Below are 25,463 nucleotides of genomic sequence, written 5' to 3' on the forward strand. Positions count from 1 at the left end.
TTTCTGCTTATTTTTTGGGGCACGTTTTCCTTTTTTTGTTTGTTTGTTTGTTTTTTTTGGTTTTTTTGTTCAAGGACTGTGCAGAGGAAACAGGAAGTGACAGGAGAAAGACAGATTACAACACGCAACAGAAGACCCCCAGCAGGAAGTCGTGACACATCGGGAACATTTACTTTGTCTCTTGTAAAGAATAGTTTTTAGAATATCAGTACATTCAGTTAGATGTCAAAATAATTATTCAAACTGAGAAAGATTGATGTAGCAAAGTGAGCTCAACAGAGTGTAGGGCACAGCTGAATTTGTTTAAAATACTTAAATGTATTCTTATAGATTCCTATATTCCCTCACAACCTTGTTTATGTCTAAGTTTATTTGTTATTAGGTGAAATTTAATTATATTTAAATAAATTTTGTATTGCAACCTCAAATTTGGGTTTCATCAGTGGTTAAACTGATGTATTATTATTATATGCTAATGTTTTAAAATGTAATTTACAGACCTACATTAAAATAAAAATCAATCAATCATCAAATAATTCATCAGATCAGCGGTACTGATAAATCTTACACACATGTAATCTCTTAAGTAGCATAGATAGAGATAATGGAGGGACAACGAGGGTTTTTGGTATGGGTTACAACAAACAAAACAAAGCAGCCATACTGAGGCCAGCAACTACACTGAGCTTGGCTTGGCCCCATTCCTGTAAACAAACAGCAGTTGTGTTGGATGAACGGTGGTTGGAGCCCAGTGTAGGTGGGTGTGAACAATGGCAGGATCCAAATGTATTCATACATAAGAGCAGCAATGTTGGCCCCTCTTTAATTGGTGAAAATATTACTCCGTGTTATTCCGTGTATTAAAAGTTCGATTTGTTTTTCAGGTCCCTTTAAAATTGTAAGCTCACAAATGTGTGTGTACGTGTGTATGATATATGTATTAATAGAAGTGCAGTTTCAAGACAAGAGCTGAGCTTTTTTTCATTATATAAATTTATGTCAACGGCATCCTTGAAATCAAGGGGCCGTTGCAAGCGCATGCGCAGTGTAGCGCCACACTGCCCGCGCCGGTGGTGAATGCAACTGGGAGAAATTCAACTGCGTGATCTAGAACGGACGAAGGCGGCAGCGGTACCTGTGTTTCTTAAGAATTACACTGCATATTTTATAGTCAGTCGGATAAAGAGTGACTGGACAACAGGTAAGAAACCAAAGTCGTATCTGCTCTTCGCCGCAATGTTCATAATCCTTGATAACATCGTGAATGAGAACCGTTTGTTTGATGCATCAACAGCATAGATGGCGTGGTGCTGCATGTCGGCTTTTTGAGTTCAAAACAAACGTGACGGAGTAGGTAATAAGATGTAACGGTTGTACATTTTGCTGTTCTGTTTGCGTAAGTACTGGCGTGTCTCTTGTTCGCTGTGTGCTTTTTCCACTGGGTGCTTTTAAATGTCTCCGTGGATTGTCAGTTATGGAAGTTTAATGCTTTACATTTCCACGCCGTTCGCTCTGAGCAGGAAAAGTACAAAAACTAGGCCTAACGCGAGGCCCCGAGAAGCTCGGTGACTGATAGATGCGCAGCCAATCATACGCAAGAATCCCGCCCCCGGAGACTCTTTCAACCAGTCATAATTTCCCACAGCGCTGACGTAATCGATGGTCTTTCGCGCTACGCCCACTGGTTATAAAACACCGGACAATAAAAGTGGCAATAGAAGTAGAAGTGGTCAACAAAATGATAACCTTGAAGATTGTTTTTGTTGTGTTTTCATTGCTGAATGTCTGCTTGAAAAATTAAAAAGCCGTGGAGTGCGGTTTTATCCGAACATTACGGTAAAATATCAACCTACGATGAAATTAATCGTTGCAAAAATACGCTCCCTGTACTATCACCTTTACATTGACATTCAATTTGTTTACGGATTCAAGACTGTGGCATCAACAGCTCTCGGTTTGCGCCCCGTGTCGCTGTCGCCTGTCTGGCTCTCTGTCTGCAGGTCATAAAAACACCCTGTTTCTTTTAAAATCTTGTAATTTACTGAATAGAAATTCCTCCGTTTCTTAAAATCGTGCTGGGCGTTCGCGTGCAACAGACGGATAATCTGACGGGCATTTGCCATTGTCTCCTATTGTGTCTATACGTGAGATCGGCTGACCAGAAAACACGTGGGCCGAGTAGTGTGAAGATATCCGGTTTGTAGGTTGCATTGAAAGCCAGTAACTCAAGACTGCATCCGCGATGATGAACCGAGTCAGCTATAACCCGGGCGAAAGTAAGATATTTCGGAATATAAAATAATTCGTTTAGCTTTTAATAAAGGGCACAGATATCTCAATCAGTCCTTTGTATTTTTTATACCCGACCAAGAGGTGCAGTTATCGGGAGGGATTTGAAATTTTCCAGGTGAAACAAAAAAAATGATCCATCACCATCATCGAGCCTTTCGTTATAGCTAATGGGCTGGAGAGCAGCAGTATACTGCGGGCATATATTTGATGAGACTGCGTAGCAAAGGGAGCAATTTAAGAAAATGATCCTGTTTAAATCGGTTCGATATTAGCTTGGTGCATGGTTGCATAACTGCCTCCCGTCTATACTAGTAATACGGTAGGAAATGAAATTTATGAACATATCATCTTAGTCATTCTCATACTTTTTCTCACTGTGCCTTTTTTGATAAAATACTAAAACTAAATATTGCTCATTTTGATTAAGGTCCTCATGAATACGAACCTGTGTGAGGTTGTTAAACATCGCTATTGTCTCAACTAGTAAACATCTGATATTGGTTACACATTTCACCACCATTTGAGAGGCATGGCTCACCGTAATAAGTCAGTTTTCCTTTGGTTTACGTTTTGCTGTGCTTAAACACAATATGTGTAATCTGTGGCTCGTGTGTGTTTATGCTAGAAATATGTTTTTCCAAGCCTGGAGTGCATTATTGTTCTGCTGGAAAGGAGTCTGAATGGTGTGCTTGCCTTCTAATGCCAAAATTGCTACTCGGTTTCAAAGTTGTGATTTGCCATGGCCTTATGGTAAAAATAATTGTTAGTGGTGACCTGAGAGAGACAAGGCTGACTGCAAGATTGTTTTCAAAGTCCTTGATTGTTACGTTCTCGGCTAGACACAATGTGTGTTTGTCAGTAGTGTATATAAGGTCATGAGGGTGTAGATTTGATGTGTGTGTTTACTGGTTAATGTGTGTGTGTGTGTGTGTGTGTACAGGAAGGGAGCCTTGATGTGGGCAGTATGAGTAAGACGCCCCCTACCAGAAGAGGGATAACATTTGAGGTGGGAGCGCAGCTTGAGGCCAGAGACAGCCTCAAAAACTGGTGAGTCATGGCCTCATTCATTCCTCTCCATCCCTGTAACTGTCCACTCTCTCGTAAATAATCATTTTCTCCTTTCCGGGCCTGAGCTTGCTGCGCTGTTTGTCTATCAAACATTAAAAGATTAACAAAAGATCGAAGAAAGCCACTAAGACGTTTTATCGCATCATTGCTCGTTTGCCAGTCCCCATGCACTCAAAAATATGTTTTTCTTGTTCCTGCAGTTGGAGGTTCGAGTTTCACTGTGATGATGATGTGCAGAGTTTGATACTACAGGGCTGTTTTCATATTTAGTGCTGAAAGTGTATATTTACTCTTTGTTTACTGAGGAGGGCCTATGAACAGGATTTGTGGCATTATAAGTAGTTGGGTAGTCAGTTCTGGTCTAGTTCATAAGTTGTGCTTGTACAAACTTGAAACTGCACTAGTAGCATACTGAAAATGGACTTTATTGGGAAGCAGGAAATACCTTTCGCCCAACAAGAGAACTTCAGAAATGAACAAAATTTGTATATTGATAGATTCTGCAAATTTTTTATGATAGGAGTTGATGCCTTTTGGGGATTTTTATGTAGAAATTGTACATTATTATTTTTGTTTAAAAAAAAAACATATTGAACACATTATTGTTCCCAGTTGTTTACAGTTGTTTACTGTTTATATATATGTGTTAGTGTCTGGAGGGGATCTGAAACCACACGTGACATTGGTGTTACAATCACTGAAGCGTGAGCAGCCTTTTTGAATAGACCTGTTTACATTGTTACTGCTTTACTCTTATTTCTCATTGGAAAAGTAATACGATTCCTGTACTAATTGCTCTACACCATCTGTTGTTAATTGTGTTACTCATTACATTACTTCACTCAGAGTAGGCTTGATGTTTGTCCTCCTATTCAACTCCCAGCTAAAGGACAAACCAGCTCACCTCCTAAAATCTTGGTAACAGCGTGTTACTGGAGGTCGAAACCTTAATGTAGTGCTAAATTTGTAGTCAATAAAAGTAATCACAATATAACAATGCGTTAATGCCCAACTCTGCCCGCAGCACTGCATACTTTTAAGTTAAGCAATGTCACATGATTCATTGTGTTTATCTACATTTGACATTTCAAGATTGGTTAATTTTTTCAGATTTGCCACCTTCATTGTTACATTACAGATACAGGAAGTGAAACCTCTCCCTCTCCAGTCATGCATTGCTGGATTTCTTTTCTCATGTAGGTATGCTGCCAACATAGAGAGGATTGACTACGAAGGTGAAAAAGTACTTATCCATTACCGCCAGTGGAGCCACCGTTACGACGAGTGGTTTGACTGGACCAGCCCCTACCTGAGACCAGTGGAAAGAGTCCAGCTGAGGCGGCAGGGCCTGCAAGACGACTCTCCTGTACCTGTAAGTTAAGGACATTGTTCATGCTCGCTCATCCTCCCTTTCTGGGTTATCTTGTGTTCTACTATCATTTATTCCATAGTGTATTTCTACACATAGAGGTTCTTTATGTGTCACTATTATCTTTCTACCTCAAACATGATACTAGGCTTTTGTTTTCATGTGATACATGGGTATCTGCTACATTTACTTGCGAGTGATTTGCTAGCACTGTGTCACTTTACTAAAGATGTCCCAACAATGATGGTTTTGATAGCATTCAGCTCCACCTGTCTGAAATCAAATGTCTTTGTCCTGCACCTCCAGGGCTTTCATGTGAATGACAAGGTCCTTGCCAGCTGGTCTGACTGCCGTTTCTACCCCGCTAAGGTCATTTCGGTCAATAAAGATGGTGGGTATCAATAACTTCAGGCGTTAAAACGTTTTGTATTTGCATATGTTTTGAGAAGAACTGTGTTAAATTGTTTAAATGATTGTATCTGTGGTATTTCAAGTTAATGATGATCATGATAATGGAAAATGTGTTATTGCGTGGCATACAGTAGCAAAACTCTAAATACTGGGATATCTCACAACAGACCTAAAAGAGCAACTAAATGGGAGCTGCTTCAAAACTTGTCTGTAATCAGCTGCTGTACTTGCAGCCAGCGTTTGTATAAAACATGGTTTTCATCGGTTCTTTCTTATCCCTTTAGCATCTTACACTGTGAAGTTCTATGATGGTGTTATCCAGAAAGTGAAGGGAATACACGTGAAGCCTTTTGTTAAAGAGGTACATGTCATTTATTCATCAGTCTCACTATTTATGTTTCATTTAATAATGTCTCGTACGTCATTTTCTGTTCATGTCCCTAAACTTCCTCTTTGTCCTGCATATACAGAGAGGTGGTCCTGGTGGAGGGAAGTCTCGGTCCACTGAAAGGAACATGGTTAGGAGGGCCCCAAACCGTAGAGACAGGAGGTCTCAGGAGAACGGAGGTCCAAAAAACAAGCGAGCCAGACGCAGCACCTCTGACCAGGAGGAGGACAGCAACAGTGAGGACGAAGAGCGTGAAGAGACAATGGTTATTGAGAAAAACAAGAAAACAAACGGTGAAGTGGATGCTGTACCCAGTATCAAACAGGAAGAGGAAGTATCAGAGCAAGCAGACCAGAGCAAGCCCAGAGATGAAGAAAAGGGAACAAGCCTCACAAATGGGGTGAAGGTGGAAGAAGATGCTGAGCATAACAAGGAAAGATGCCACATAAATGGAGAGGTAAAAAAGGAAGAGGTGCAGTTAGAAGAGAGTGGAACAAAGCCATATACAGAATCACCTAAGCCATATGCAGAGTTGCCTGCTCAGACGTCAGCACAGATGGAGCAGGTGTCTGTCACTATGACAACCACAGAATCCAATGGAGATGTGGAGCAGAAGCCAAACGTCCAATCAGAAAGCTCTCAGCCTGCAGCTGATGTGCCACCTCCACAGCCTGTGAAACGTAAGTGTTAATGGAGTGAATTTGCAGAAATGTCAGCAGATCTGTAGGATTGTGAAAATGAGTTGGTGAGCACTGTAAGTGATACATAGCATCTGTGTATATTTATATTATACTTTGGAGAAGAAATGAATGAATGTTTCTTTTCTCTATTTTCAATAGCGGTAAGGAAGCAGGGCTTCCACAACCCCAACAGATTCAGCAGAGAACCACGTGAGTACATCTCAAATGCATTCAATGAATAAATACACAAGTGCATTTCTTTGATGTCGTTTCTCTGCAAACAACGTCACTCATGCCGTTCTTTGTTTTAGTGTACCGAGTTATCAAAAACCAGCCTCCCCCCGTCCTGTCCATCAACCTCGACCACAACCCATTTAAGTGCAGTGCTCCCGGCTGCACAAAGTCATTCCGTAAGGCCAAACTGCTGCACTACCACATGAAATATTATCACGGAGAGGAACAGCCTCTGGAGGGGGAGCGCAGCCCCACCAGGAATGTCCAGACCAGGGCCTCGGAGAAACAGATTACTGCCACCAGTTTGGATGGCCCAAAGAGAAGACGAACCATTTCTGCCTCTATGCGTGAGTTCCTCTGAAGTTTTCATTTGATTTTCTTCTTTTAGTTTTAGACTATTGCCTTCTCATTTTTTTTTTGTAAAAGGCAACTGCCAAGACTCAAAACATGGCTTACCCAGTCCATTGCAGCTCACATTTAGGCCTTTGCTGTTGCTTAAAAACACGAAGCAACACCTGAAGAAAAATTTGGTCTTATGTTGAACTGGAGCATCTAGAGATTGATTCCATACCCAATAAATTATGATATACTAAAGTAAGGCATAATACGAGATTAATAAAGCTGCTATTTCTATGGTCATTAAACCAAATACATGTTATACCACAGCACAATCAGACATGGTGAATCATCGGACATTAGTCACCTGAATACTTTACTGGTCGCTGGGGGGAATAGGGTTAAAACAAAGCTGCATTTTAAGTATTGCACTCCCAGGCTTACTTGAATATCAGGGCTTTGGGCTCACATTTGCCCCTTTCTTCCGATTGTTCCCAGATTCTGGAGGAGCTGCTGCAGCTCCTCGTGGTGAGGTGAAGACTGCAGGTAGGCGCACATCAGCCCCACCTGTAGTCAACACCCAAGGCCATCAGCAGAGGGCACTGCTGAGGGAGAAAAGCAAGGAGAACCAGCTGGACAGGAATGGATGCCAGCAGCAGGACAAGGACTCAGACAAGAGTTGCTTTGACATTGGTCTGTATCATGCAGTAACGTGTTGCTGCCTGTTGTGTTACACCGTAGTTTTACCTGTTCACTGTTAGTTCCCCCTTGTACCGTACAATTAAGCTTATAGTTACGTGCTGTGTTAGCTGTGCACAGGCGATGCTTAACTATTTGCAATTGATGGTCCCCAGGGTCGCTAAAAGACAAATTGAAGGAGAAACCAAAGCAGAAGGACTTCCTCCGCATTAAACTAAAGAAAAAGAAGAAGAAAAAGAAGGCCAAGTCTGGTAAGAAGGGTTCCCTGGCGTTGGGCTTCCTGACATATCTGCTGCTTTGCATGTGCATTCACTGTGACATTGTGGAAATGGCTAGCCTGCAGAGCATTAAGTACTCCATTCACTCCTCTTGGTGTGGCAGCTGAGCCTTTGTGTGTGGGAGAAGTGTCACATCTGTTGCAGGCCTCTGTCCCTCCATTATGCCAGTCAAAAAGTTCCAACTGTTTTGGTTTTGGTTTTTTTTGGTTTTTCTTTTTGTTTGTTTTTTTTTTAATACATCATCATCATGCCAGATTTTATTGGGCACTGATATTGACTAATCCAACCACAAATCCTGCACTGTGTTCTGTTACTAGTTGGCATTCACATGTATGTACAGTATGTTTGGCATGCACACAGATGTATAGGTTGCCTTCCACGTTTGTTATTTCATACGATTAAAAGAACTGAAACACAGGCCAATATGGATTTTATCAAATTGATTTTTCCCTGACTGTTCTTTAGTCTATTATTTATCCATGTGTGTTGTGCCACAGCTTGTCACCTCCTGGTGGGCCTATGTTTAGCATTTTCAAAGTTGACATTTTGTTCTACGTCTGCTTCCCCCCCTTCCCTGTATTAACAGACTACACAGGTAGTGAGGAGAATATTGACATCTCAGTATTGGGTCTTCAGTCCAAATTGAATTTGCCACTCAAAACCCCCCCCTCACACAATCACAAGCCTGAGGCCTACCCCTGCAGGCCTGGATACAGCTACTCAGAACAGATACATGTGGATGGTGGGTATCTTTGTGACAGTGTGTGTGTATTAGTTAGAGTGTGTGTGACTGTACATGGCTTCCTCTCCCCTCCATTCTGCTCTTTCCTCTGGATTCAATTCATCATTCTGTTTTTAGTTTGATCTGCATCACACCTGGTATCCGTGTCCAAATGTTGTTGCTCATAACACATCCTGACCTGCAGAATTAAATTTGCTGGTTTTTTTAATGAATGGTTGATTGAATCCTGAGCTGTTCTTTGCTGCTATGCTTGCTTTATTTTGTAATCAACATGTATTCATTAATTCATTATTTTATGAGAATTTAAATCCTGGTAATTGTTTAATTCCCGTGAAAAGTCAATAGCGTTGTTTGTCTGTCATAGATGAGGATAGCATCAGTGACTGGTCCACCGACAGCTGCGGGTGGAGCGACGATGACTTTGGGGTGGATTTGGACTTGGCTACGCCTCCGCTGAGCGTGGACTCGGGTGCTGTGGACACAAATGACCAAGAGATCGTGCGATGTATCTGTGAGGTGGAGGAAGAGAATGACTTCATGATTCAGGTGAGCTGGTTGGGTTTTGCCACCACCAGAGGTCATCTCTTTTTAAGGCATTGAAAAGTTTTTTTTGGCCTCCACTAATATAAAGTATACTTGTCCTTTCCTCAGTGTGAAGATTGTTTGTGCTGGCAACATGGCACCTGCATGGGTCTGCTGGAAGACAATGTCCCAGACAGATACACCTGCTACATTTGCAGAGACCCACCAGGTGAAGGAAAAACTAACCTCAAAACATTCAGCTTTTCTACCAGATAAGCTTAACAAGAGAGCTTTGCTGGAAAAGCTGAATGATTCCTTTTTTGTTTGACAAAGTATTATCTGCCATCTAGTGGACAAAAAGGCAAAGAACATTGTACAATTAACAGTGGACAGTGATGATTTTTATGAAAAAACCTTTTTAAGTAGCTATTATATAGTGCATAGTGCATATTATCTTTTTTTTTTTTACCAATTTTATTTTACAGCAATAATATTTTCTTTAAAAAGGATGATTTACCAGTTTCCTCCTGAAAGAGAATGTTGGTCACAGGACACAGTAAACTGGGTCCTGGTATAAGGCTGTACAATGCAGTACAAGAATTTTTAACCATGATGATTTAAAAAATGTGCAATTCATTGATGACTCCTAGGTCAGAGGCAGAGTCTGCGTTACTGGTATGATCGTGAGTGGTTGAGCAATGGCCACATGTATGGCCTGTCCTTCCTGGAAGAGAACTACTCTCACCAAAATGCTAAGAAGATTACCACCACCCACCAGCTGCTGGGAGATGTACACCACCTGGTAGAGATCCTGAACGGACTGCAGCTCAAGATGAGCGTCCTACAGTGAGTACAAAGGAACTGCTGGAAGAGACAAGGGTGTTTTCTCCTTAATTTTGAACTAAAGTCAAATTTTAAATGTGCATCATGACAGAAATAGTTGTTGTCTAGCTTGATTTCAATTACACCCACACAGCTGTGTTTTAATTTCATTTTCTGTCTCTTATTGAGCAGGAGCAACACCCACCCCGACTTGCAGCTGTGGCGGCAGCCCTGGAAGCATTTGGAGAGGTCACGAACCATCTCTGACTCATGTCGTGGCAGCGATGCAGCTCCATCTCCCGTGACTCCTGATGAGGACATGAGCCGAGGTGAGATTTTAATGTCCAACGCGCTGGAGAAGCTGAGCCGGGCTGCCACAGCTGCTGCCACCCCCTCTTCGTCCTGCTCTTCCTCCCCCTTCCCATCCTTCCAGGACTCATACATTACCAGTGAACATTGCTACCAGAAACCACGGGCATATTACCCGGCGGTGGAGCAAAGGCTGGTGGTGGAGACTCGGCAGGGTTCAGAGCTGGAGGACAGCATGAGAAGCACAGAGGAACTGTTGGAACGGGAGCAGCGCTACGGAAGCCTGTTGGAGACCGACAAGCCCAAATCAACAGGCACCACTAACAAGGTAAGGCAAGATACTGCAACGATTCTCCTGCAACGAACAGGCAGCCTATTTTTATTCAGTTTTTACTCTAATGTTCCTTATGAGTTGCTCAAATGATTCAGAGATTTAGCTCAGTCATTGGTTGAGCACCATTCATAATGTTAACTGTGCCTTTTGGATGTTTGTCTCGTCTGTGCATCAGTTTGACACAAAGCGTTTATAGAATCAGGTCTAACCTCGGCTGTAATAAAAAGAAAAACAAAACAAAACCTGTGTTTGATGATTTGATCTGAATGTCTCTAGGCTTCGATGGGTGGCTCTTGGTTCCAGGCTGAGACGAAGGAAGAGGAGGGAAGAGATCCTGAACAGGCTGCAGACAACAGCAGACAGCATCAGCAGAGGCAGATCAATCTGTTGGATCACATAGATGCAGTGCAGGATGAGGTCTCGCACAGGATGGACTTCATCGAGAGGGAACTGGATGGTAAGACCTGTGGTGGCCGTGACCCAAGTTACTGACTCAGTCTCCAGTCCTTCACCTGTAACCATGTGTTGACCTCTGGTTCTTCTTCTGCTTGTCATCCTCAGTGCTGGAGAGCTGGCTGGACTACACCGGGGAGTTGGAGCCTCCTGAACCCCTGGCCCGTCTGCCTCAGCTCAAACACCGCATGAAACGCCTGCTGACACAGCTGGACAAGGTGCAGCAGATCGCCCTGTACAGCTCCACGTGAGGGCGCCAGAGAACAGCAGTGGCCTCAGTCCCCACACAGCATGCAGGAAAAGTGCGGCACAGGAAGCTCACTAACAATATTACTGCAAGTGCAAGACTTGGTTCGTTCGGCACTTTCTCTCTGATCTGAAATCTGCTGCTGTTTTCCTTTTTCAAAAGGTTCTGTGTGGAGGAATCCTATGCTACAGCCAGTCAGTGTCTCACATGAATATTTTAATGGACATTTATGGAAAGTCAGCATCTTAAATCAGGATCTATCACATAAAGTAACCTCGTACGTGCAGGGGAAAATCCTTCGGACCAGATTAAACTGCTATGGTTCCCATGCAACTCTAAACCTTATGAATGCCTTTTGTCTGAGCTACTGCGTAAGGTTGCCCTGTCTCTCTCAGTACACAGTGCTTTAAATGCAGAAGCTTTATATCCAAAATTGCAGTTGAGTTCCTGAACTTACACATTGTTTTTTTTTTTGGAACATGTTTTCAAATGGTCACCATTTTCTGAGTTTTTCTCAAAGTTCAGTTTTGGTTATGTGTCCTGACATACTGCATTAAAACTCTATGTACAAGCGTTCTCGTCAAATCAGTTTTTGACGTACTCAAGGGTTTGTTTTATTCTACACTGTGAAGTTATTTTTGTCTGGAATCAAAGGCATCATATTTTCACTTTTAGACACGACAGCAAGTGTGATTTATGTTTCGTCTAATGCTTCTTCCCTGTCAGTCCTCTCATTCATTATACTAGTTCTATTCTTCATGTGTTTGTCAACTGCTGTATCCCTTACTTCAGTTTACTTTTTTGTGTTGTTGCTGTAGCACTCTTTTCTTAACTTAGCATTTTGTGCTTTGTCAGTGACAAATACTACTTAGTCGACATGTAAATTTATTTTTTTTTCTTTGTTCTGTTTCATCTGTTTATTTGCAGTATTTTGGTTTGTAAATATGTTATTCAAAAATATGCTCTTCTGTATTGAACATTCTCCAAATTCAGATATTGTATGCTACTGTTCTGTACGTGTCTGGCTTAGAAGCAGGGAAATGTCAAAAACAATGCAAACAGATTTGCTGGTACATAAATAAACTCATTGTTATTAATCACCATGGACACAATCTTGACTGTTTTCTCACTGTGTCTCTGACATGTTTTTTATGTGTTTAAAAAGACTCATCCTCATCCTATTTATCCAGCTGCTGGTAAAACTACTAGTGAACTCAAAGGTTGTGCCTTTCACAGTTCTTATCGTTTAGTTTGTAACATGTTTTTTTTTCTGCTCTTACATAAACAGTTTTAAGTTAGGGGCTTGACATGAACTAAATGCTTTCCCCACTGAGGGGCTATCGAGCAAGGCATTCAATGTTCAGTTTTACAGTGGAGTTACTCACGACCTGATCGCTGCACTGTGCAGCTGCAGGCTGGAGGAGAGTTGCTTTTCTATGGGGAAAAATATGATTGCGTGCGTACTTTGATGTAATTTTTTTTTATTGCACAGCCGATGGTTACATAACCAGATTGAAAATAGAAACTTGATGGGAATTCTAATCGTTTAATCTCCACAATTTGAGCCAGAATCATGTGGTGACAGAGCAGGGCAACCTGTATCATACTGCACACGAATAACACTTGTGTAGTGGGAAGATGCTCATCTCTCGATTACACTATTATCAAAGATAGGCAGTGTCAAAACGACAGAAATGCCTTTTATGATATGAGAAAACTAAACAAATGCAATTATCTCACCTCGCTCACATAAAAAGTGGTCCTTTACTCCTATCTTACTCTCCATCTATTTTTTCACCCCAAGACTAAAGCAGCGCTGGGTCATACGGTGATCAGCATGACTTGTCCGCACGAACCTTTTTTGTTCGTTTGTTTCCCCGAGCCTTTGGAGCAGAGTCTTGTCTTCATTATTTTGGCAGAGTGAGACCTCCTACGCCTCCTCCTATCTGTGGTGTGCACCGCCTCCTCCCATTGGCTCCTCCGCGGTGTCTGCGACGCAGCGTGTAGTTCCGCCCAGAGTCACATCGAAATACTAGTTGAGACAGAGGAAGCGGCAGGAAGGAGCTGCGTGCTGTATAAATACACGTTAGCGTTGATATTCAACATCCCAACTGAGAGGAATTGACTGGAACCTACTGGACGCTGATTTTACCGACTAGGTAAGTCTTCTGTCCGGCGTTTTTCCCGGTAGCATTTCCCATACACCGTTTACAGATGTTCCCGACGCCACAGGAGATTATCTCAGCCCACCGAATTTCCCAACCTGCCCACGTTACCGTCAGTACATCGCCTCGTTTGTTTGAGGAATGGTAGCAGCCGTGAGGAAAAACATCATTGTTGTACTAATTAAAACACAGAGGGAAACCGACGGTGGTACTTCGTTGAGCTCAAAACGAACAAAAAACCAACTGCAGCTCAATTGAAATGAGTTCATCGCTGCTCTGTGTCAACAGTAATGCGACATAACGGCTGTTTCCACTCACCGTATCTTCTTCATTTTGTCGGTGGGTTTGCGTGTCGGTAGTAGTTTGTTTTCTGTGACGTTATGCACCTGCTGAATATTAGCTGAAATTGTAGCTGTTTCTGATAAAACGAGGCCTGTAACGACGCCTTACATCGTAAAATTGCCGAGCTAAAACAAGTAAAAAAAACAAATGTTAGCCATATAGCCTTCAGTTTGATGAATTTCAAGCAGTGATAGCATACGAATTTCGCATCTTAAAACCCTGTAAGAATGTAAATTAACCTTTACATGCCAGTGATACCAGGTTTAGGTTATGAACTCATTGTTGCATATATAAAAATACAAGTTGTTCTTTTTTTATTAGATTGGTATTAACACAATTTGAGTTCGTATTTAGTTTTGTCTATAGTTTGAACAGGAACCCTTTCACGCTAGCTGAAAAGCCCCGGTGCTGTGTTTGAATGTGTGGCTCACCTTCCCCCATTCTGTCACTGTAGATAATACTCTTTTATTTTTTCTGGACATTTTTCCAAAGACTGTCGGAGTCTAGACTTGGCAGATCCGTCATAATTAATCAAATCAAGTCACACTGATGTAGTTGCAGGTGTTACGCCACTATTCAGACACCACGTGATGGATGACAATGTCACTGATGGCCCAGCGAAGGTCATCCAGGTGGGAAATGTGAGAGAGTGGGCATCAGGTGTTTCCCCACTCTAAAAATACTCATTGTCATCTCTTTAAGAGGACACTGTGTACTCCACTTTCCTGGTAAAATACCAGAAACAATGGGGACATGAAAGTAATTATATATATAGGAGATTACATGAAGTATAAGGTCATTTTAATCTTTGTATTAAGTGCTGCAGGTAAATTTTGCGATGTTTTAGTGGCGTGGTGGTGGGGCAAATTAAGATGTTCTGCTACCCACAGCGCCCTCAACCGTGTCACATGGTCATTCAGGCTTGAATGGTGCTTATACAACAAACAACAACCAGGCGTTTGTTGTCACTCACAACACTGTTCGTAAAGACTGTTGTTGAGACTGGAAAGGCCAAAAGATAACCACAGAAAGCTTCTTTCTGTAATCTCATCATCAAATGAGTTGTTTGGTTTGAAAGCAGGAGAAAGAGTAGATATTGAGGGCAGTTTGAGGTTTATTGCCATATCGTTGGAGTCATTTGCCCCTGGTTGATTATTACAAAGAAAACCTACTGCCTAACTAATGGGAGTGTCAAGAGTTGTTTATTAAGCCATGCATTGTACTCAGGATCTCCAGGAAATGTGTCCACCTGCTCTTTCTAGGCTCTGATTATTAGCCTCCCTGTGTGGAAATTTTGTATCATTTATGCACTTTATTGCAACACTTTGTTTTAAAGCTGTCAGTTATTTTCTTTTTCTCTTTACTGTGGCGGGACTCTACCGTCCACAGGTGCTCAGAGAAATTAAAACCAATCGAGCTGAGCATTCGGAGTGAAAACATGGACGGCAGTACTGTAATTGTACAGCGCTAATACTGCAAGTGAACGACATAAAGTCATTTCAGTATGTCAGCATCAAGAAATTACACTATTAAGGTTCCTTTCTACATGGATTACAACTTGCGCATAATTTATTACAGGGATTACGGAGTACATAAAAAGTGAGAAATGCTCTTGTGTAGTAGAGGATTTCTTGCAGGGATAAATGTCAGGGAATCCAGTGTGTGCACTGGAGAGTTGGAGACAGTAATTAAGCCTCTGTGCTGACAGCCAGTCTGCCTTGTGTTCACTCTCACCTCAGCATTGCTGTGTCTGTTGGTTTGCCAGCCCTGCAGGGCAAAACATAACCTGTGCCAGACATGGACATTTACGGGGACTTCTTGGCACAGTTGGAATTACAATCCCTCAGTTGTCAACAGCACTCCCTTGTAATGTTTTGCCATTGCCTTTCAGTCATCTGTACCCAAGCGAAGTGTCTCTGGAAACCTCATATTCACCAGGATGATGCTCACGCCATACTGAGTGTCTGTTTCTCAGTATGAACTTCCTGGAGTTCTGCTGCTGCTGTGTTTTTGTAACCGAACTGCATCTGTAACTTGAGCTGTACCAGGCCTAGAGTTACAACACAAGCTCTGCACAGCAGCTTCAAGCTTTCAGACCAAAAGTAGCTGATACAGACACACTCCTATTCCAGGTTAACTTTGTGAATATCCCTCAACCACAGATATTTTAGCAGCTCATTCAGACAGCTGTCCCATTCATCCCCACTCCATTACTTTCTGCAGTTGTGGACTTGAGGATAAATAAACTCATAGCAAACAAAATGAATGACAAAACACCAGAGACAGTTGCAAACAGGGTAGTGTGAGGCTGCGTCAGTGTCCACACTGTTTTTCCCTGCTGGAAAGAAGCCTCTGTCTGTCCTCAGTTCATATCAGCATCAGCAGTTTCAGCAGGTGGTGTTGAGGAGAGACAGACCACAGGTGGTAAGCTTGTTGATTCTAAGTGTTGGATAAAAGCCAAGCTGGACTTTTGGATGACCCACACTGTCCTTCAGTGTCGCCGTTCGACTAGGACAGTATATTTCAGTAATTTCCCCTCGTACACCGGCTCGTGTATTTACTGCACACATTGCGTCAGCCCTCAGCTGCCTCTTTTCTTTTAGTTCCTCTGAGGGTTATCATTTGATTTTGTCTTTTTTATTCCTTTAAGTAAGGGAAGCCGTTCCCACTCGAAAGAATCTCTTTGTGTTCTCGTTGCGTTTACGAATATGTGCGTGCGACAGAGATGGGAAGCAGTGAAAGAGGATGCTCCACTGATATGAATTCCAGTTTGTCGTAATTGGGCACACGTAGACCACACACTAGGCTGTCTTAACCTCAAACATGTAAGCTGCGCACATGAATCATCTCATACTCGGCTTTCTTTAATGGTCGAGGGAACACCTAGGAAAGTTAAATGCTTGGCAGATGGAGTGCCCTGGTGGTTTCAAGATTCTCCCCCCAGGCTGTGTTCCTGCTAGAAGCACTTCAGCTCAGGCAGAGGTGATATGTAAAGAAAATGTGATTTTCAGAGATTGGGTCCCTGGTCAGTATGTGTGTGTGTGTGTGTGTGGGTATCTTCACATGTTCCATGTATATGTGCTGTCTATCTGAGGAAGAGAAATAAATGTCTTTGCCTTTTTATGACAAATTTGATGCCATATTGCTGCATTGAACATTAAGGGCAAACAGCATCGTGAGAGCTGGAGCTGCTCTGAGTGGTTAAGCTTTCCACGTTGCTGTGGTCGTCGTGATGAGAAGAGAATGACTATGGAAATGATGGTGAAAAAGGTCACTCAATTTCAGCGGCGCCACCAGCTGAGCTGAAGATCCAGGGGGTGGTGGTTGTTGCCAAGGACACCGCCAGCCTGCATGGCGAGCACGCAGGGGATGGCTCCAGAGGAGCCACCTCTGTGTTTCCGTGGGGGGGATTGAGTTGTCAGTAATCAGTCATTGTGACAGCCAAGCTGACCACACAGATAACTCTATTAGCAGAGACAATGTTCCTGTGAGGAAACAGGGCTCTTAGCACTGATTCATACACAAAAACAGGCTGAGAGTCAGATTCAAAGGCCTGGTAAAGACTTCTGATATACTCAAAGATAGAAGTCTTTACTATCTCTGGGTACAAGGGTTCTCATGTCTCTGTGCAGCCTGTGTTAATGTTTTATGGAGGTGGGTTCTAATGTTTCCACCCAGCTCATTGAAGTGATTCTGTTGGTGTGTGAGAGATAAAATGTGTGTGGGTTTGAGCTAATGGCTGGGATACGCAGATGGTCTCGCTGTTGCCTCCACAGCTGCCCTTTGGCCGGTCTGACCGTGGGCTACAGATCCTGCTGAGCCTCCAGCAGGACTCTGCTTTTCTGGAAACTTTGACTGCTCACATCGGCCAGATGTGACCCAGGACAGAGACACACACACACACACATGTACATATAGCATCCCTCTCGCACTTTGTCTTTCTCTGTGCTGTCTGCTCAAGTAAGCATGGCAGAGGAAATCCCCACAGACTGAGCAGCAGCTACCCTAGCGTATCGGAGTAGGAGCAGGTACTCTGTTAGCAGCACTGAGTGCAAGACCGACAGGCCGAGCCATTTGCTCTTATTTATAGCCAGATATCAGGAGGAGATCAGCCAGGAGGGACTCATTGAGATGGGCTCACACCTCTCTGACCTATCACAGCAGATTTATCAAGACTCATTTGCCCCTTGCCCCCCTCCCTTACCTCATTCTCCCTCCGTGCTTTCCTTTGTGTGAGACTTGTCTATGCTAGTATGTATTGATTTATTGATGATGTGTATCATGTAGCTACAGCTATCCGTCCTGCCATTCTCTTATTACTCTATTAATCATAGTTTGAAAGGATCATCTGTGGCTGTGTCTGGCAGGGTGGTGTGTGGAGTCAAGTGAAGAGCATTATTTGTGTGTGTGTGATGGGCATAGAATGAATATATTATATATTGCTGCTGTTCACACCTCTTAGGACCTTTAATGAAGGCCCAGTAGTGCTGTTGTTGGGCTAAATGATGTGACAGTGTCTCATGAGATTACAGTTTCTCATGATGTAGGTTTTCCCTCATTTACCTCAAAGGCAATAAAATTTCCCATTTTGCCTTATTTCTGATATCTTTATCCCAATTAATTAGATGAACATTTGAGGGTCTGTCACACCTACAGACCTTTTTACACTTTGGGTAATTAGACCTCTGTTCTTGCTAAAGTTGGGTGAAGTGCTTTACCATATACTTTAAAAAAACGATTAAGGTGTATTGGTTTAAGTTATTCCACCCCAACAGGAAAATATGACACTCACAGTTGGTACTTTTGTCATCCTAAATAAATCAAGAAGTCAACACCCAACTGGCATGGTCCATAAAGGTCCAGATTGTCCTGAGAACAGGTCTTATCAGGCAAAATAAGTGAAAACATCTGACCTGCTGTTTAATTCTACGGTATTCAGACCATTGTTGTGTTTAAAAATTTCAGTGTGAGCAAATTTGGGGCATAAAGAGAACATGGATGTCATTACTTTGCAAATGTTGGTGTCCAGTCTTAGTTTATAGTCTAGTGCAAGAGAGGGAAGGGTTGGTGGGGGTCAAGAAGACACAAGCTTATCTAAGAGTCAAAATACTTCTTTATTTATGAGATGGCTGGGTGACTGTGGGGCTCTGTGGTACAATGGCTGAAACTCAATGCTAACATGCTCTGTACTAGGCTAAGTTAGTATGTGAGATATATTTTTAGCATGTCCAAATGTTAGTGCGAAACTAATATTATAGGACAAGCAAACTATTTCTGGAGAAACATTGTGCAAAAACTGGACAATAAGCCAGCATAAAATCTCCCACAGTGCAATGCAGAAGTGACAACAACATAACAACAGACAGTGGTGGATCGTGACTAAGGCAGCTCTGGCATGACATCAGTGATATTTCCAGTGTGTGTTCCAAGTGTAAGTATTAGGCTTCACTTTGCGCCTGGTAATATATGTTTTAAATTAGTTTATCAGTGCCAGGGGTTACCATGGTTACATGTCTTCAGCTGGCAAAGAAGCTCTCAGGAAGTGATGTGCTACAAGCTGATCAGTATTTCCAAAAAAATAGCAAAAACATAATGCTGTTTATTCTCACAAAGGTATGTTGAAGGTAGTACACATATTGAGTATGCAGTGCATACTATGTGTAGTTTCAGATGCAGTGAACGTACTGAGCAGAAAAGAACATGGGAGGGCTGACTCACATCCCAGCCGCCCCCATACATGCACACACAGGCACACACACCCTCAAGACCTTGCATATCATACACATACAAAATTCATAACTGCTACGCACACATCCTTGTCTGACGGGCCTAATGGAGTTTCCAGTTTGCTGGTCTGAGACATCACGTTAGCAGTGGAAAAATATTGCTGTTGGTCTCTGGGTCTGTATTAATGCAGTAAATTTAGCATGCTGCTGGAAGTTATGACAGATAATTTTGTGAACCATTGTTCTGTATTTAGGACGCCAGTGAGCTGTCTGACTGGCTGTGTGTTTGGCTGTGTGCATTTTCACATGAGAAATGAAGCATGCTGATCATGCCAGTGGAGATGTGGGTATAAATCAATACAGCCAGATGCTGCTCTTCAATCTCATAAGACCATTAGCAGATAAAGTGGCCCTTCAAGGAATAATGTAATTTTTTAAAAGCCCCTCAAGAGAGTAATGAGAGGACTTTGCTTGTGTGTTACGCTATGTGACTGTATATAGATGTTATGTACCCGTTTACGTGGATGTCTGTTTGTAAGAGCAACAGAGATTGTCCCCAGTATTGCATTAGTGTAGAGAGCAGGATTTGGGTATGTGTAAAGGGGACAGAGCGGCGGGGGAGAGACTCTTTTTGGCAGGAAAAATGTGAATGCAGTGGCTACTTCGTGCCTTTGCTGATGAACAAGGCTTTTCCCCCTCAGACACAACCACTAAGAAAAATTAAAGTGGTGGGTGATCAGTTTAGGATTTGCTCAATGAAGAGATGCATTAGATGCATGTTTTGAAGTGACAAAGACATGCACACTATGAGTTAATATAATGGCCCAGAATACAAGGTCATACGATATGCATGTGTCCGTGTGTCTGTGTGTTATAGCCTCACGGCAGCACTTGCATTATTATCCCTCTGTGTGTAATATCCCATGTCCCATTCAAGTACAACCTCTACAACATCTTTATCACTTGCATTTTGAGTTATGGCTGGCCGTGGGCTCAGGATATTAAATGTGGTAGTGACTGAGTGAGTCTGCCTTCACATTCAGAGGGGATGATTCAATTATAGTAATGCTGTATTTAGCATTTATTAGACCATTTTTAATTTTGGAAAGATCGCACAAGGAGGTCAGTATTTGAGGAGGAAGATTTGTTTCTCTTGTTAAATGTCTTAAAATAGATTTTCTGACAGATTGAGTTGCTTATTTTACATTTCCTTTTGTCTTTGCAGTCAGTGAGACCTTATTTTGGCAAGGGAAGCACAATCTATGTTGAGCTGATAAACAAACGACCATATAATGTAATCTTTTTAGTGGTTTTAAACTCAGAGATGGGTTTTGGTCCACATTTTGAGGTGGGATATTCAGTAAGACGAGATCGTTTCCATGCAGTCATGATAGAAAGAGACATCAGAGAGAGATGTCTCATCCAAGTTTTTGTTGCATTGTCAAAAGAAGAAAAGAGAGATCTGTCAGCGTATATCGGGCGAATCATATAAGCTGCAAGGAGGATGATGGGCCCTCAGGAGAGCAAGCTGTCATTTAATTAAGTAGAAGTGAAGCATGGGGAGCTGTGTACGAGTGTGTGTGCATGTGAGTTTGTGCTGGACTCTATGCTTGTTCATCTGCGTGTAATGACTGACAGTATCTGCAGTGGATGTTCTCTGCTATAGGCCAGCCTTTTGATGGCGACAGCTAAAACAGCAAACAAATGGATTTCCTTCTTCTAATTCTCGTACCAAACAATCCAGGTTAAAGCAGTAATCTGGAACTGAGCCTTGTCACAGTCCATTAGCTTTACTCCGGCGGGATTGCTACCCCCGCAGAGACTGGGAACTGTAAACACAGGCTTGGCCTGGTTATGAAAAGTTGGAAAGAAATTTCTAGTAACGTTCCCCTGGATGTAAAAGTCTCCCTGTCTAAAAAGGCGTCACCACACCAGTAAATGCAGGACAAGTTGTTTCCACTTGTTGATAGTCCTGTCAGCAAAACACTCTAGCACATGAAGATGGGCAGAAATAGAAGTTGGATTGTTGGTGGGGGTGGGGGGGTTGTAGCTCTGGAATTTGTGCTGTCCCGTCTTCTATTGTGATATGAAGCCTGGTGAAGTGCTGACTGCACACCGATGCTTCAGCTGAGGAGATGTGCTGTGTGCCTTAGTGAAAGGAACTGTCATTAGAATAATTTGGTTTCTGGAGCACGCAGACAGGCAGATGACATTATGCTCTGGAAATGAGTCGATAATGTGAGTAGCTGCGTCCCAAACCCGGATCTTTTGATGGACGCAGCCCATTAAGGGTGTGTCCTTTTGATGTTTGCTGTCCCTATTTTTATGTGTCAGAAAGTGGTTGCTGCTGATTTCTCAAAATGGTTTCCATTGGCAACTGCTGATTTTGGTCCTAGATGGATAGCTTAGCACACACATAGAATATAGTTTTTTAGTTGTTGGGAGTTATTGCTTGTACCTCCTAGATCTTCATATTAGCATGGAAGATAGTAGTTGTGGAATGTAACTCCAGTTCAGTGAGTATGTGCATAACCAGATGTTATTGCAACCACACTAAATGTATTATTAATTTAGTTAGCCCAGCTACACTCTGTCTGACCTACCACCACCATATGCAGAGGGGGTGTGTTTGTACTGTATGCACACCCGGAGAACTAAAACATTCATCTAAAATTATGCAATTTTTGGACCGCTTTCAAGCAAGAAATCCTTTTGCATAGCACAGAAAACATTCATCAAGGGATCATCTGTGATTAAAGTGCGTATAATAAATAATCCATAATGTTTTTGAATTAAGGAATTTGTAATCTGTATGATGGGGTGAAATGCACAAATACACATATTCCTGTGAGCCCTCTCCATACTCTAACTGAGAAATTGTGTGGAATTGGTTTTCATTGCACTAGAACTGGCATGTCTGTATTTTTCTACATCGAAGTCAAGCACAAGCTAATTTTTTCACACTTTGTACAGTTTTTTTAGAATATTTGTGCGGCAGATTGAGTTTGATGGTAGACACAAGCTTCTACCACAACCTCACCAGCTTTGCTATAAACATCTCCTTAACTGCAATGTGTTGATTTCTGCTTTATATCACATGTGACATTACGCCTCATGGTTGAGTCAGGGTCTCCATAGAGGTGGGTTAATATGAGGTCACCATCCTGACATTCAGTGTGGTCAACCTGAAGCCAAAGAGGTCAGAGCCGAGGCACGGCCATGATGTGAATAATGATGACATGGAGTAAATCTGAAGTCGTGGTTGCCATGGCGATAAAGAGAAAAGAAGCCTAATTGAAACAGCTAAAGGGAGGGTTGGGGGTGGGAAGGTGGGGATCAGCATCACAGCTTGGCTCTCAGTCGTCCATCATGCAGTCTTGACAGTCCAAGGTGAGATGGAGATGGATAGACAAAGACAAGGAGAGAGAGAGAGAGAGAGTGCATTGAGTGGAGGAGGAAGAGGAGGCAGAGGAAGATGATGTGGGAGAGGTGAACCGTGGGTGGAGGAGCATCGATCTCTCAGTGCCGTCTGCTGACATGGCAGCTTACAGGACTCCTTTCTGTTGGCGGAGACACCTTATATCTACAGTAGGTGTTTTGGCACACACTTTTGCATCCGCATGTGTGTTTTTTCTGGCACCTGCAGCTCAGCTTTAAAGTAGAAGCATGTCCGCTCTCTTTTCACAGCCACAGAGAAAGGATGATGTGTGTGAGGTAGGAGGTATCGTGCCTGCCAACAACAGAGGAGAGAGGGAGCGATACTAAATAAGTTATCTGTTTATTAAATAGACAGACTTCAACGTATTTTTACTATGAAGTATTTGTGTCTGAATTGAAATTGACTTGCCAGTCTCCCACAGGCAACGCTGACACAAGGCTAGAGTTAAACCTGACCTTTGCTGCGTTTAAAGGGCCTCCTGTGGTTTTCCTCTGACACAATTTGTTTCTGCTGTCATTTGTTCACCCAGTATAGCCTCCCCCCCATGTCCGTCACTGTGTGGCATGATATTTAGCGCTGAGATGAGGCCCTGCTGGCAGCTACACACCATGCAGGGAAATGGACCCGAAGAACAGATGAGGGAAATCGTGTGTGAGAGCCAGCATGTCATTTCTGCAAGCGGAAGCGCTGAGTAAAACCGGTTCTGATGTCAGGGAGACCATTTGTGAGAGCGATCCGGCACAACAGACGCTCCTGCTGTCGAGGCCAGAGGGACTCGTTCTACATCATCAGTTCTCTCAGTCCTTGCCCCATTCTCATCCACATTAATGGTACAGTCTGAATGTGGGACAAACCCTGCAAGCTGCACAGATTGCAAATGGAATTTCCCTCCTGTCATCAGAGACTACGACTGATTTTCAATTCCAATTACACTAAGCTTTGCTGTCATATCTATGCAGTCTGCATGGCCCATTTGAGTCTGTGGGATTGTCAGGGGTAAGCGCTGTACATGAAAGCAGGTTTTTAAGTTTTGCTTGATCCCTTCCTTTCATTTCTACAACCATATATTTCCCTTGTCTTCTCGCCTCACATCTGTCCCTTGAGGCTTGCCTGGCTTAGAATAAACATCGGCTACCAGCTTTGTCTCTATGGCAACAGCTGCACATGCTGAATGGTAGAGCATTCACGAAGTAGGTAGATGGGATGGGATGTTGGTGGATGTTGCTAAATGGGATCTGGCCTTCTTTCAGGTGATTTGATGCAAGATAAAGGGGGTCTAAGATCTGCTAGAGATCTGCCCCCCTGGGATGCATCTTTCTTTCAGGTGGAAACCATAAGAAGCACAGGTTGATGGTGGGGGACTGTTGGCTATCAAGTTGCCTGGATAACCCAGTATAAGGGGTCAGTGGGGTTGGGCTGCAAAAGCCACCCAGTCAGTCTGTCAGTTGGTTTAAGCTCACCTTGACCCCATCTCCCTTAACACCTTGATTACCCGGCTAGCCTGCTACGATTAAAGCTGCTTTTGCCTCCCTCCCACTTTCTGTGACAGCCTGAGGAAGTGTTGGATTGATCCGGCCAATACGCTCAAGCATGCAGAATATTTGTTTTTCTTTTTTCCTTGTTCACTTGTCTAAATATTATTTAGTTCCACCGTTGAGCCGGATTTGTCAGCAGGGATTTTACCAGGCATGTTTTCACTCCTCATGCTGATGGCTGAGTATTTCCAACACTTGATGTTTCTGCATTTTTTTTCCTGACTGTTTTATGTAATTTAAGGGATTGCACACAGTTGTACCCATCTGTTTTCCTGGTTGTTTCCAAGCAGGGTGCAGTCTGTTGCCAGAGACTAATGACCTCTGACCTGATTCATGCGTCAGCAGGCGGCTGTCTGTTCAGACCTTTGTCAGCCAGTCAGTGGATGAAACGGCTGGTAACACAGACATGGTGTGACGTCATCATTGCTGGTACCTCCCGCTGTCAGTTACTAACCAACCCTCAAGGTCGTTCAAGGGGGGTTGAGTCTTACTCAGGAAGGGATTGTAGCTGTAGTCCTCTCGTTGGGCTAGTCATCTGCCCAACTGAGTTTGCCCTCACTTCTTTGTTAGCATTATGTGCAATGTGGTCTTTCTGTATTGAGGCTGTTTGTGGTGCGACACAGTCAGGTTTGGCTTTGTCTTGCAGTTTTAAGCATTGACCTAGAAGAGGCAGAGGCTCCATCTGCTGTTATGTGCAACATGAGCCCCTCTCCTGGGCACGGCCAGGTAATTCAATACCACTTCCTGTCCTCACCTTGTGCAAACAGGCAAGACCTAAAAGGTACCATATCAGGGAAAGTGGGGGAGGGTGGACATTTTGTACACTCATTATATGCGGGGACAAACGGCTGGTTTCAAGGGGAAAACAAATGAGGTGGGCTTTAGAGCTTCTTGTTAAACCTGACCTGATCCATCTTTGCGTGTGTGCATGTTTGCACACCATCTGTGTGGACTGGAAGTGTGACCTTTCCTTGAGAATTGATGGAGGAAGAACACCCTCTGTTCCCTTTCAAGCTGGCTCTTGTATCATCATACATATCTCAAGATGCCAATGCGAAACCAAGAAAAGACA

At 42.9% G+C, this 25,463-nt stretch overlaps 2 protein-coding genes across 6 annotated transcripts in view; both read left to right on the forward strand.

Annotated features, from left to right (window-relative positions):
- The first annotated feature begins 1,028 nt into the window (after positions 1-1,028).
- phf20a (PHD finger protein 20, a) lies at positions 1,029-12,285 on the forward strand. Of its 4 annotated transcripts, none has more exons than XM_046384647.1 (17): positions 1,278-1,836; positions 3,233-3,339; positions 4,561-4,732; positions 5,036-5,120; positions 5,425-5,501; positions 5,611-6,208; positions 6,368-6,418; positions 6,520-6,789; positions 7,277-7,471; positions 7,633-7,728; positions 8,342-8,497; positions 8,862-9,043; positions 9,149-9,248; positions 9,670-9,865; positions 10,034-10,478; positions 10,761-10,941; positions 11,046-12,285. In XM_046384647.1, exons 1-17 carry the CDS (start codon positions 1,660-1,662, stop codon positions 11,186-11,188), a joined length of 3,231 nt encoding a protein of 1,076 aa, XP_046240603.1. In that variant the 5' UTR covers positions 1,278-1,659; the 3' UTR covers positions 11,189-12,285. The 4 variants fall into 4 exon arrangements, with proteins under 4 accessions (XP_046240606.1, XP_046240603.1, XP_046240604.1 ...); XM_046384649.1 differs by lacking the exon at positions 1,278-1,836 and adding an exon at positions 2,028-2,276; XM_046384650.1 differs by lacking the exons at positions 1,278-1,836; positions 3,233-3,339 and adding an exon at positions 1,029-1,201.
- Positions 12,286-13,183: 898 nt separating this feature from the next.
- The window catches only part of ndrg3a (ndrg family member 3a), a 37,017-nt gene continuing 24,737 nt past the window's right edge, over positions 13,184-25,463 (forward strand). For both annotated transcript variants that reach the window (XM_046384661.1, XM_046384662.1), the window contains exon 1: positions 13,184-13,343. The gene's annotated coding sequence lies outside the window, so the exon portion shown is untranslated. The remainder of the gene's footprint in view (positions 13,344-25,463) is intronic.

The sequence above is a fragment of the Scatophagus argus genome, chromosome 3, assembly GCF_020382885.2.
Source record: "Scatophagus argus isolate fScaArg1 chromosome 3, fScaArg1.pri, whole genome shotgun sequence".
In the NCBI taxonomy this organism is placed as follows: Eukaryota; Metazoa; Chordata; class Actinopteri; family Scatophagidae; genus Scatophagus; species Scatophagus argus.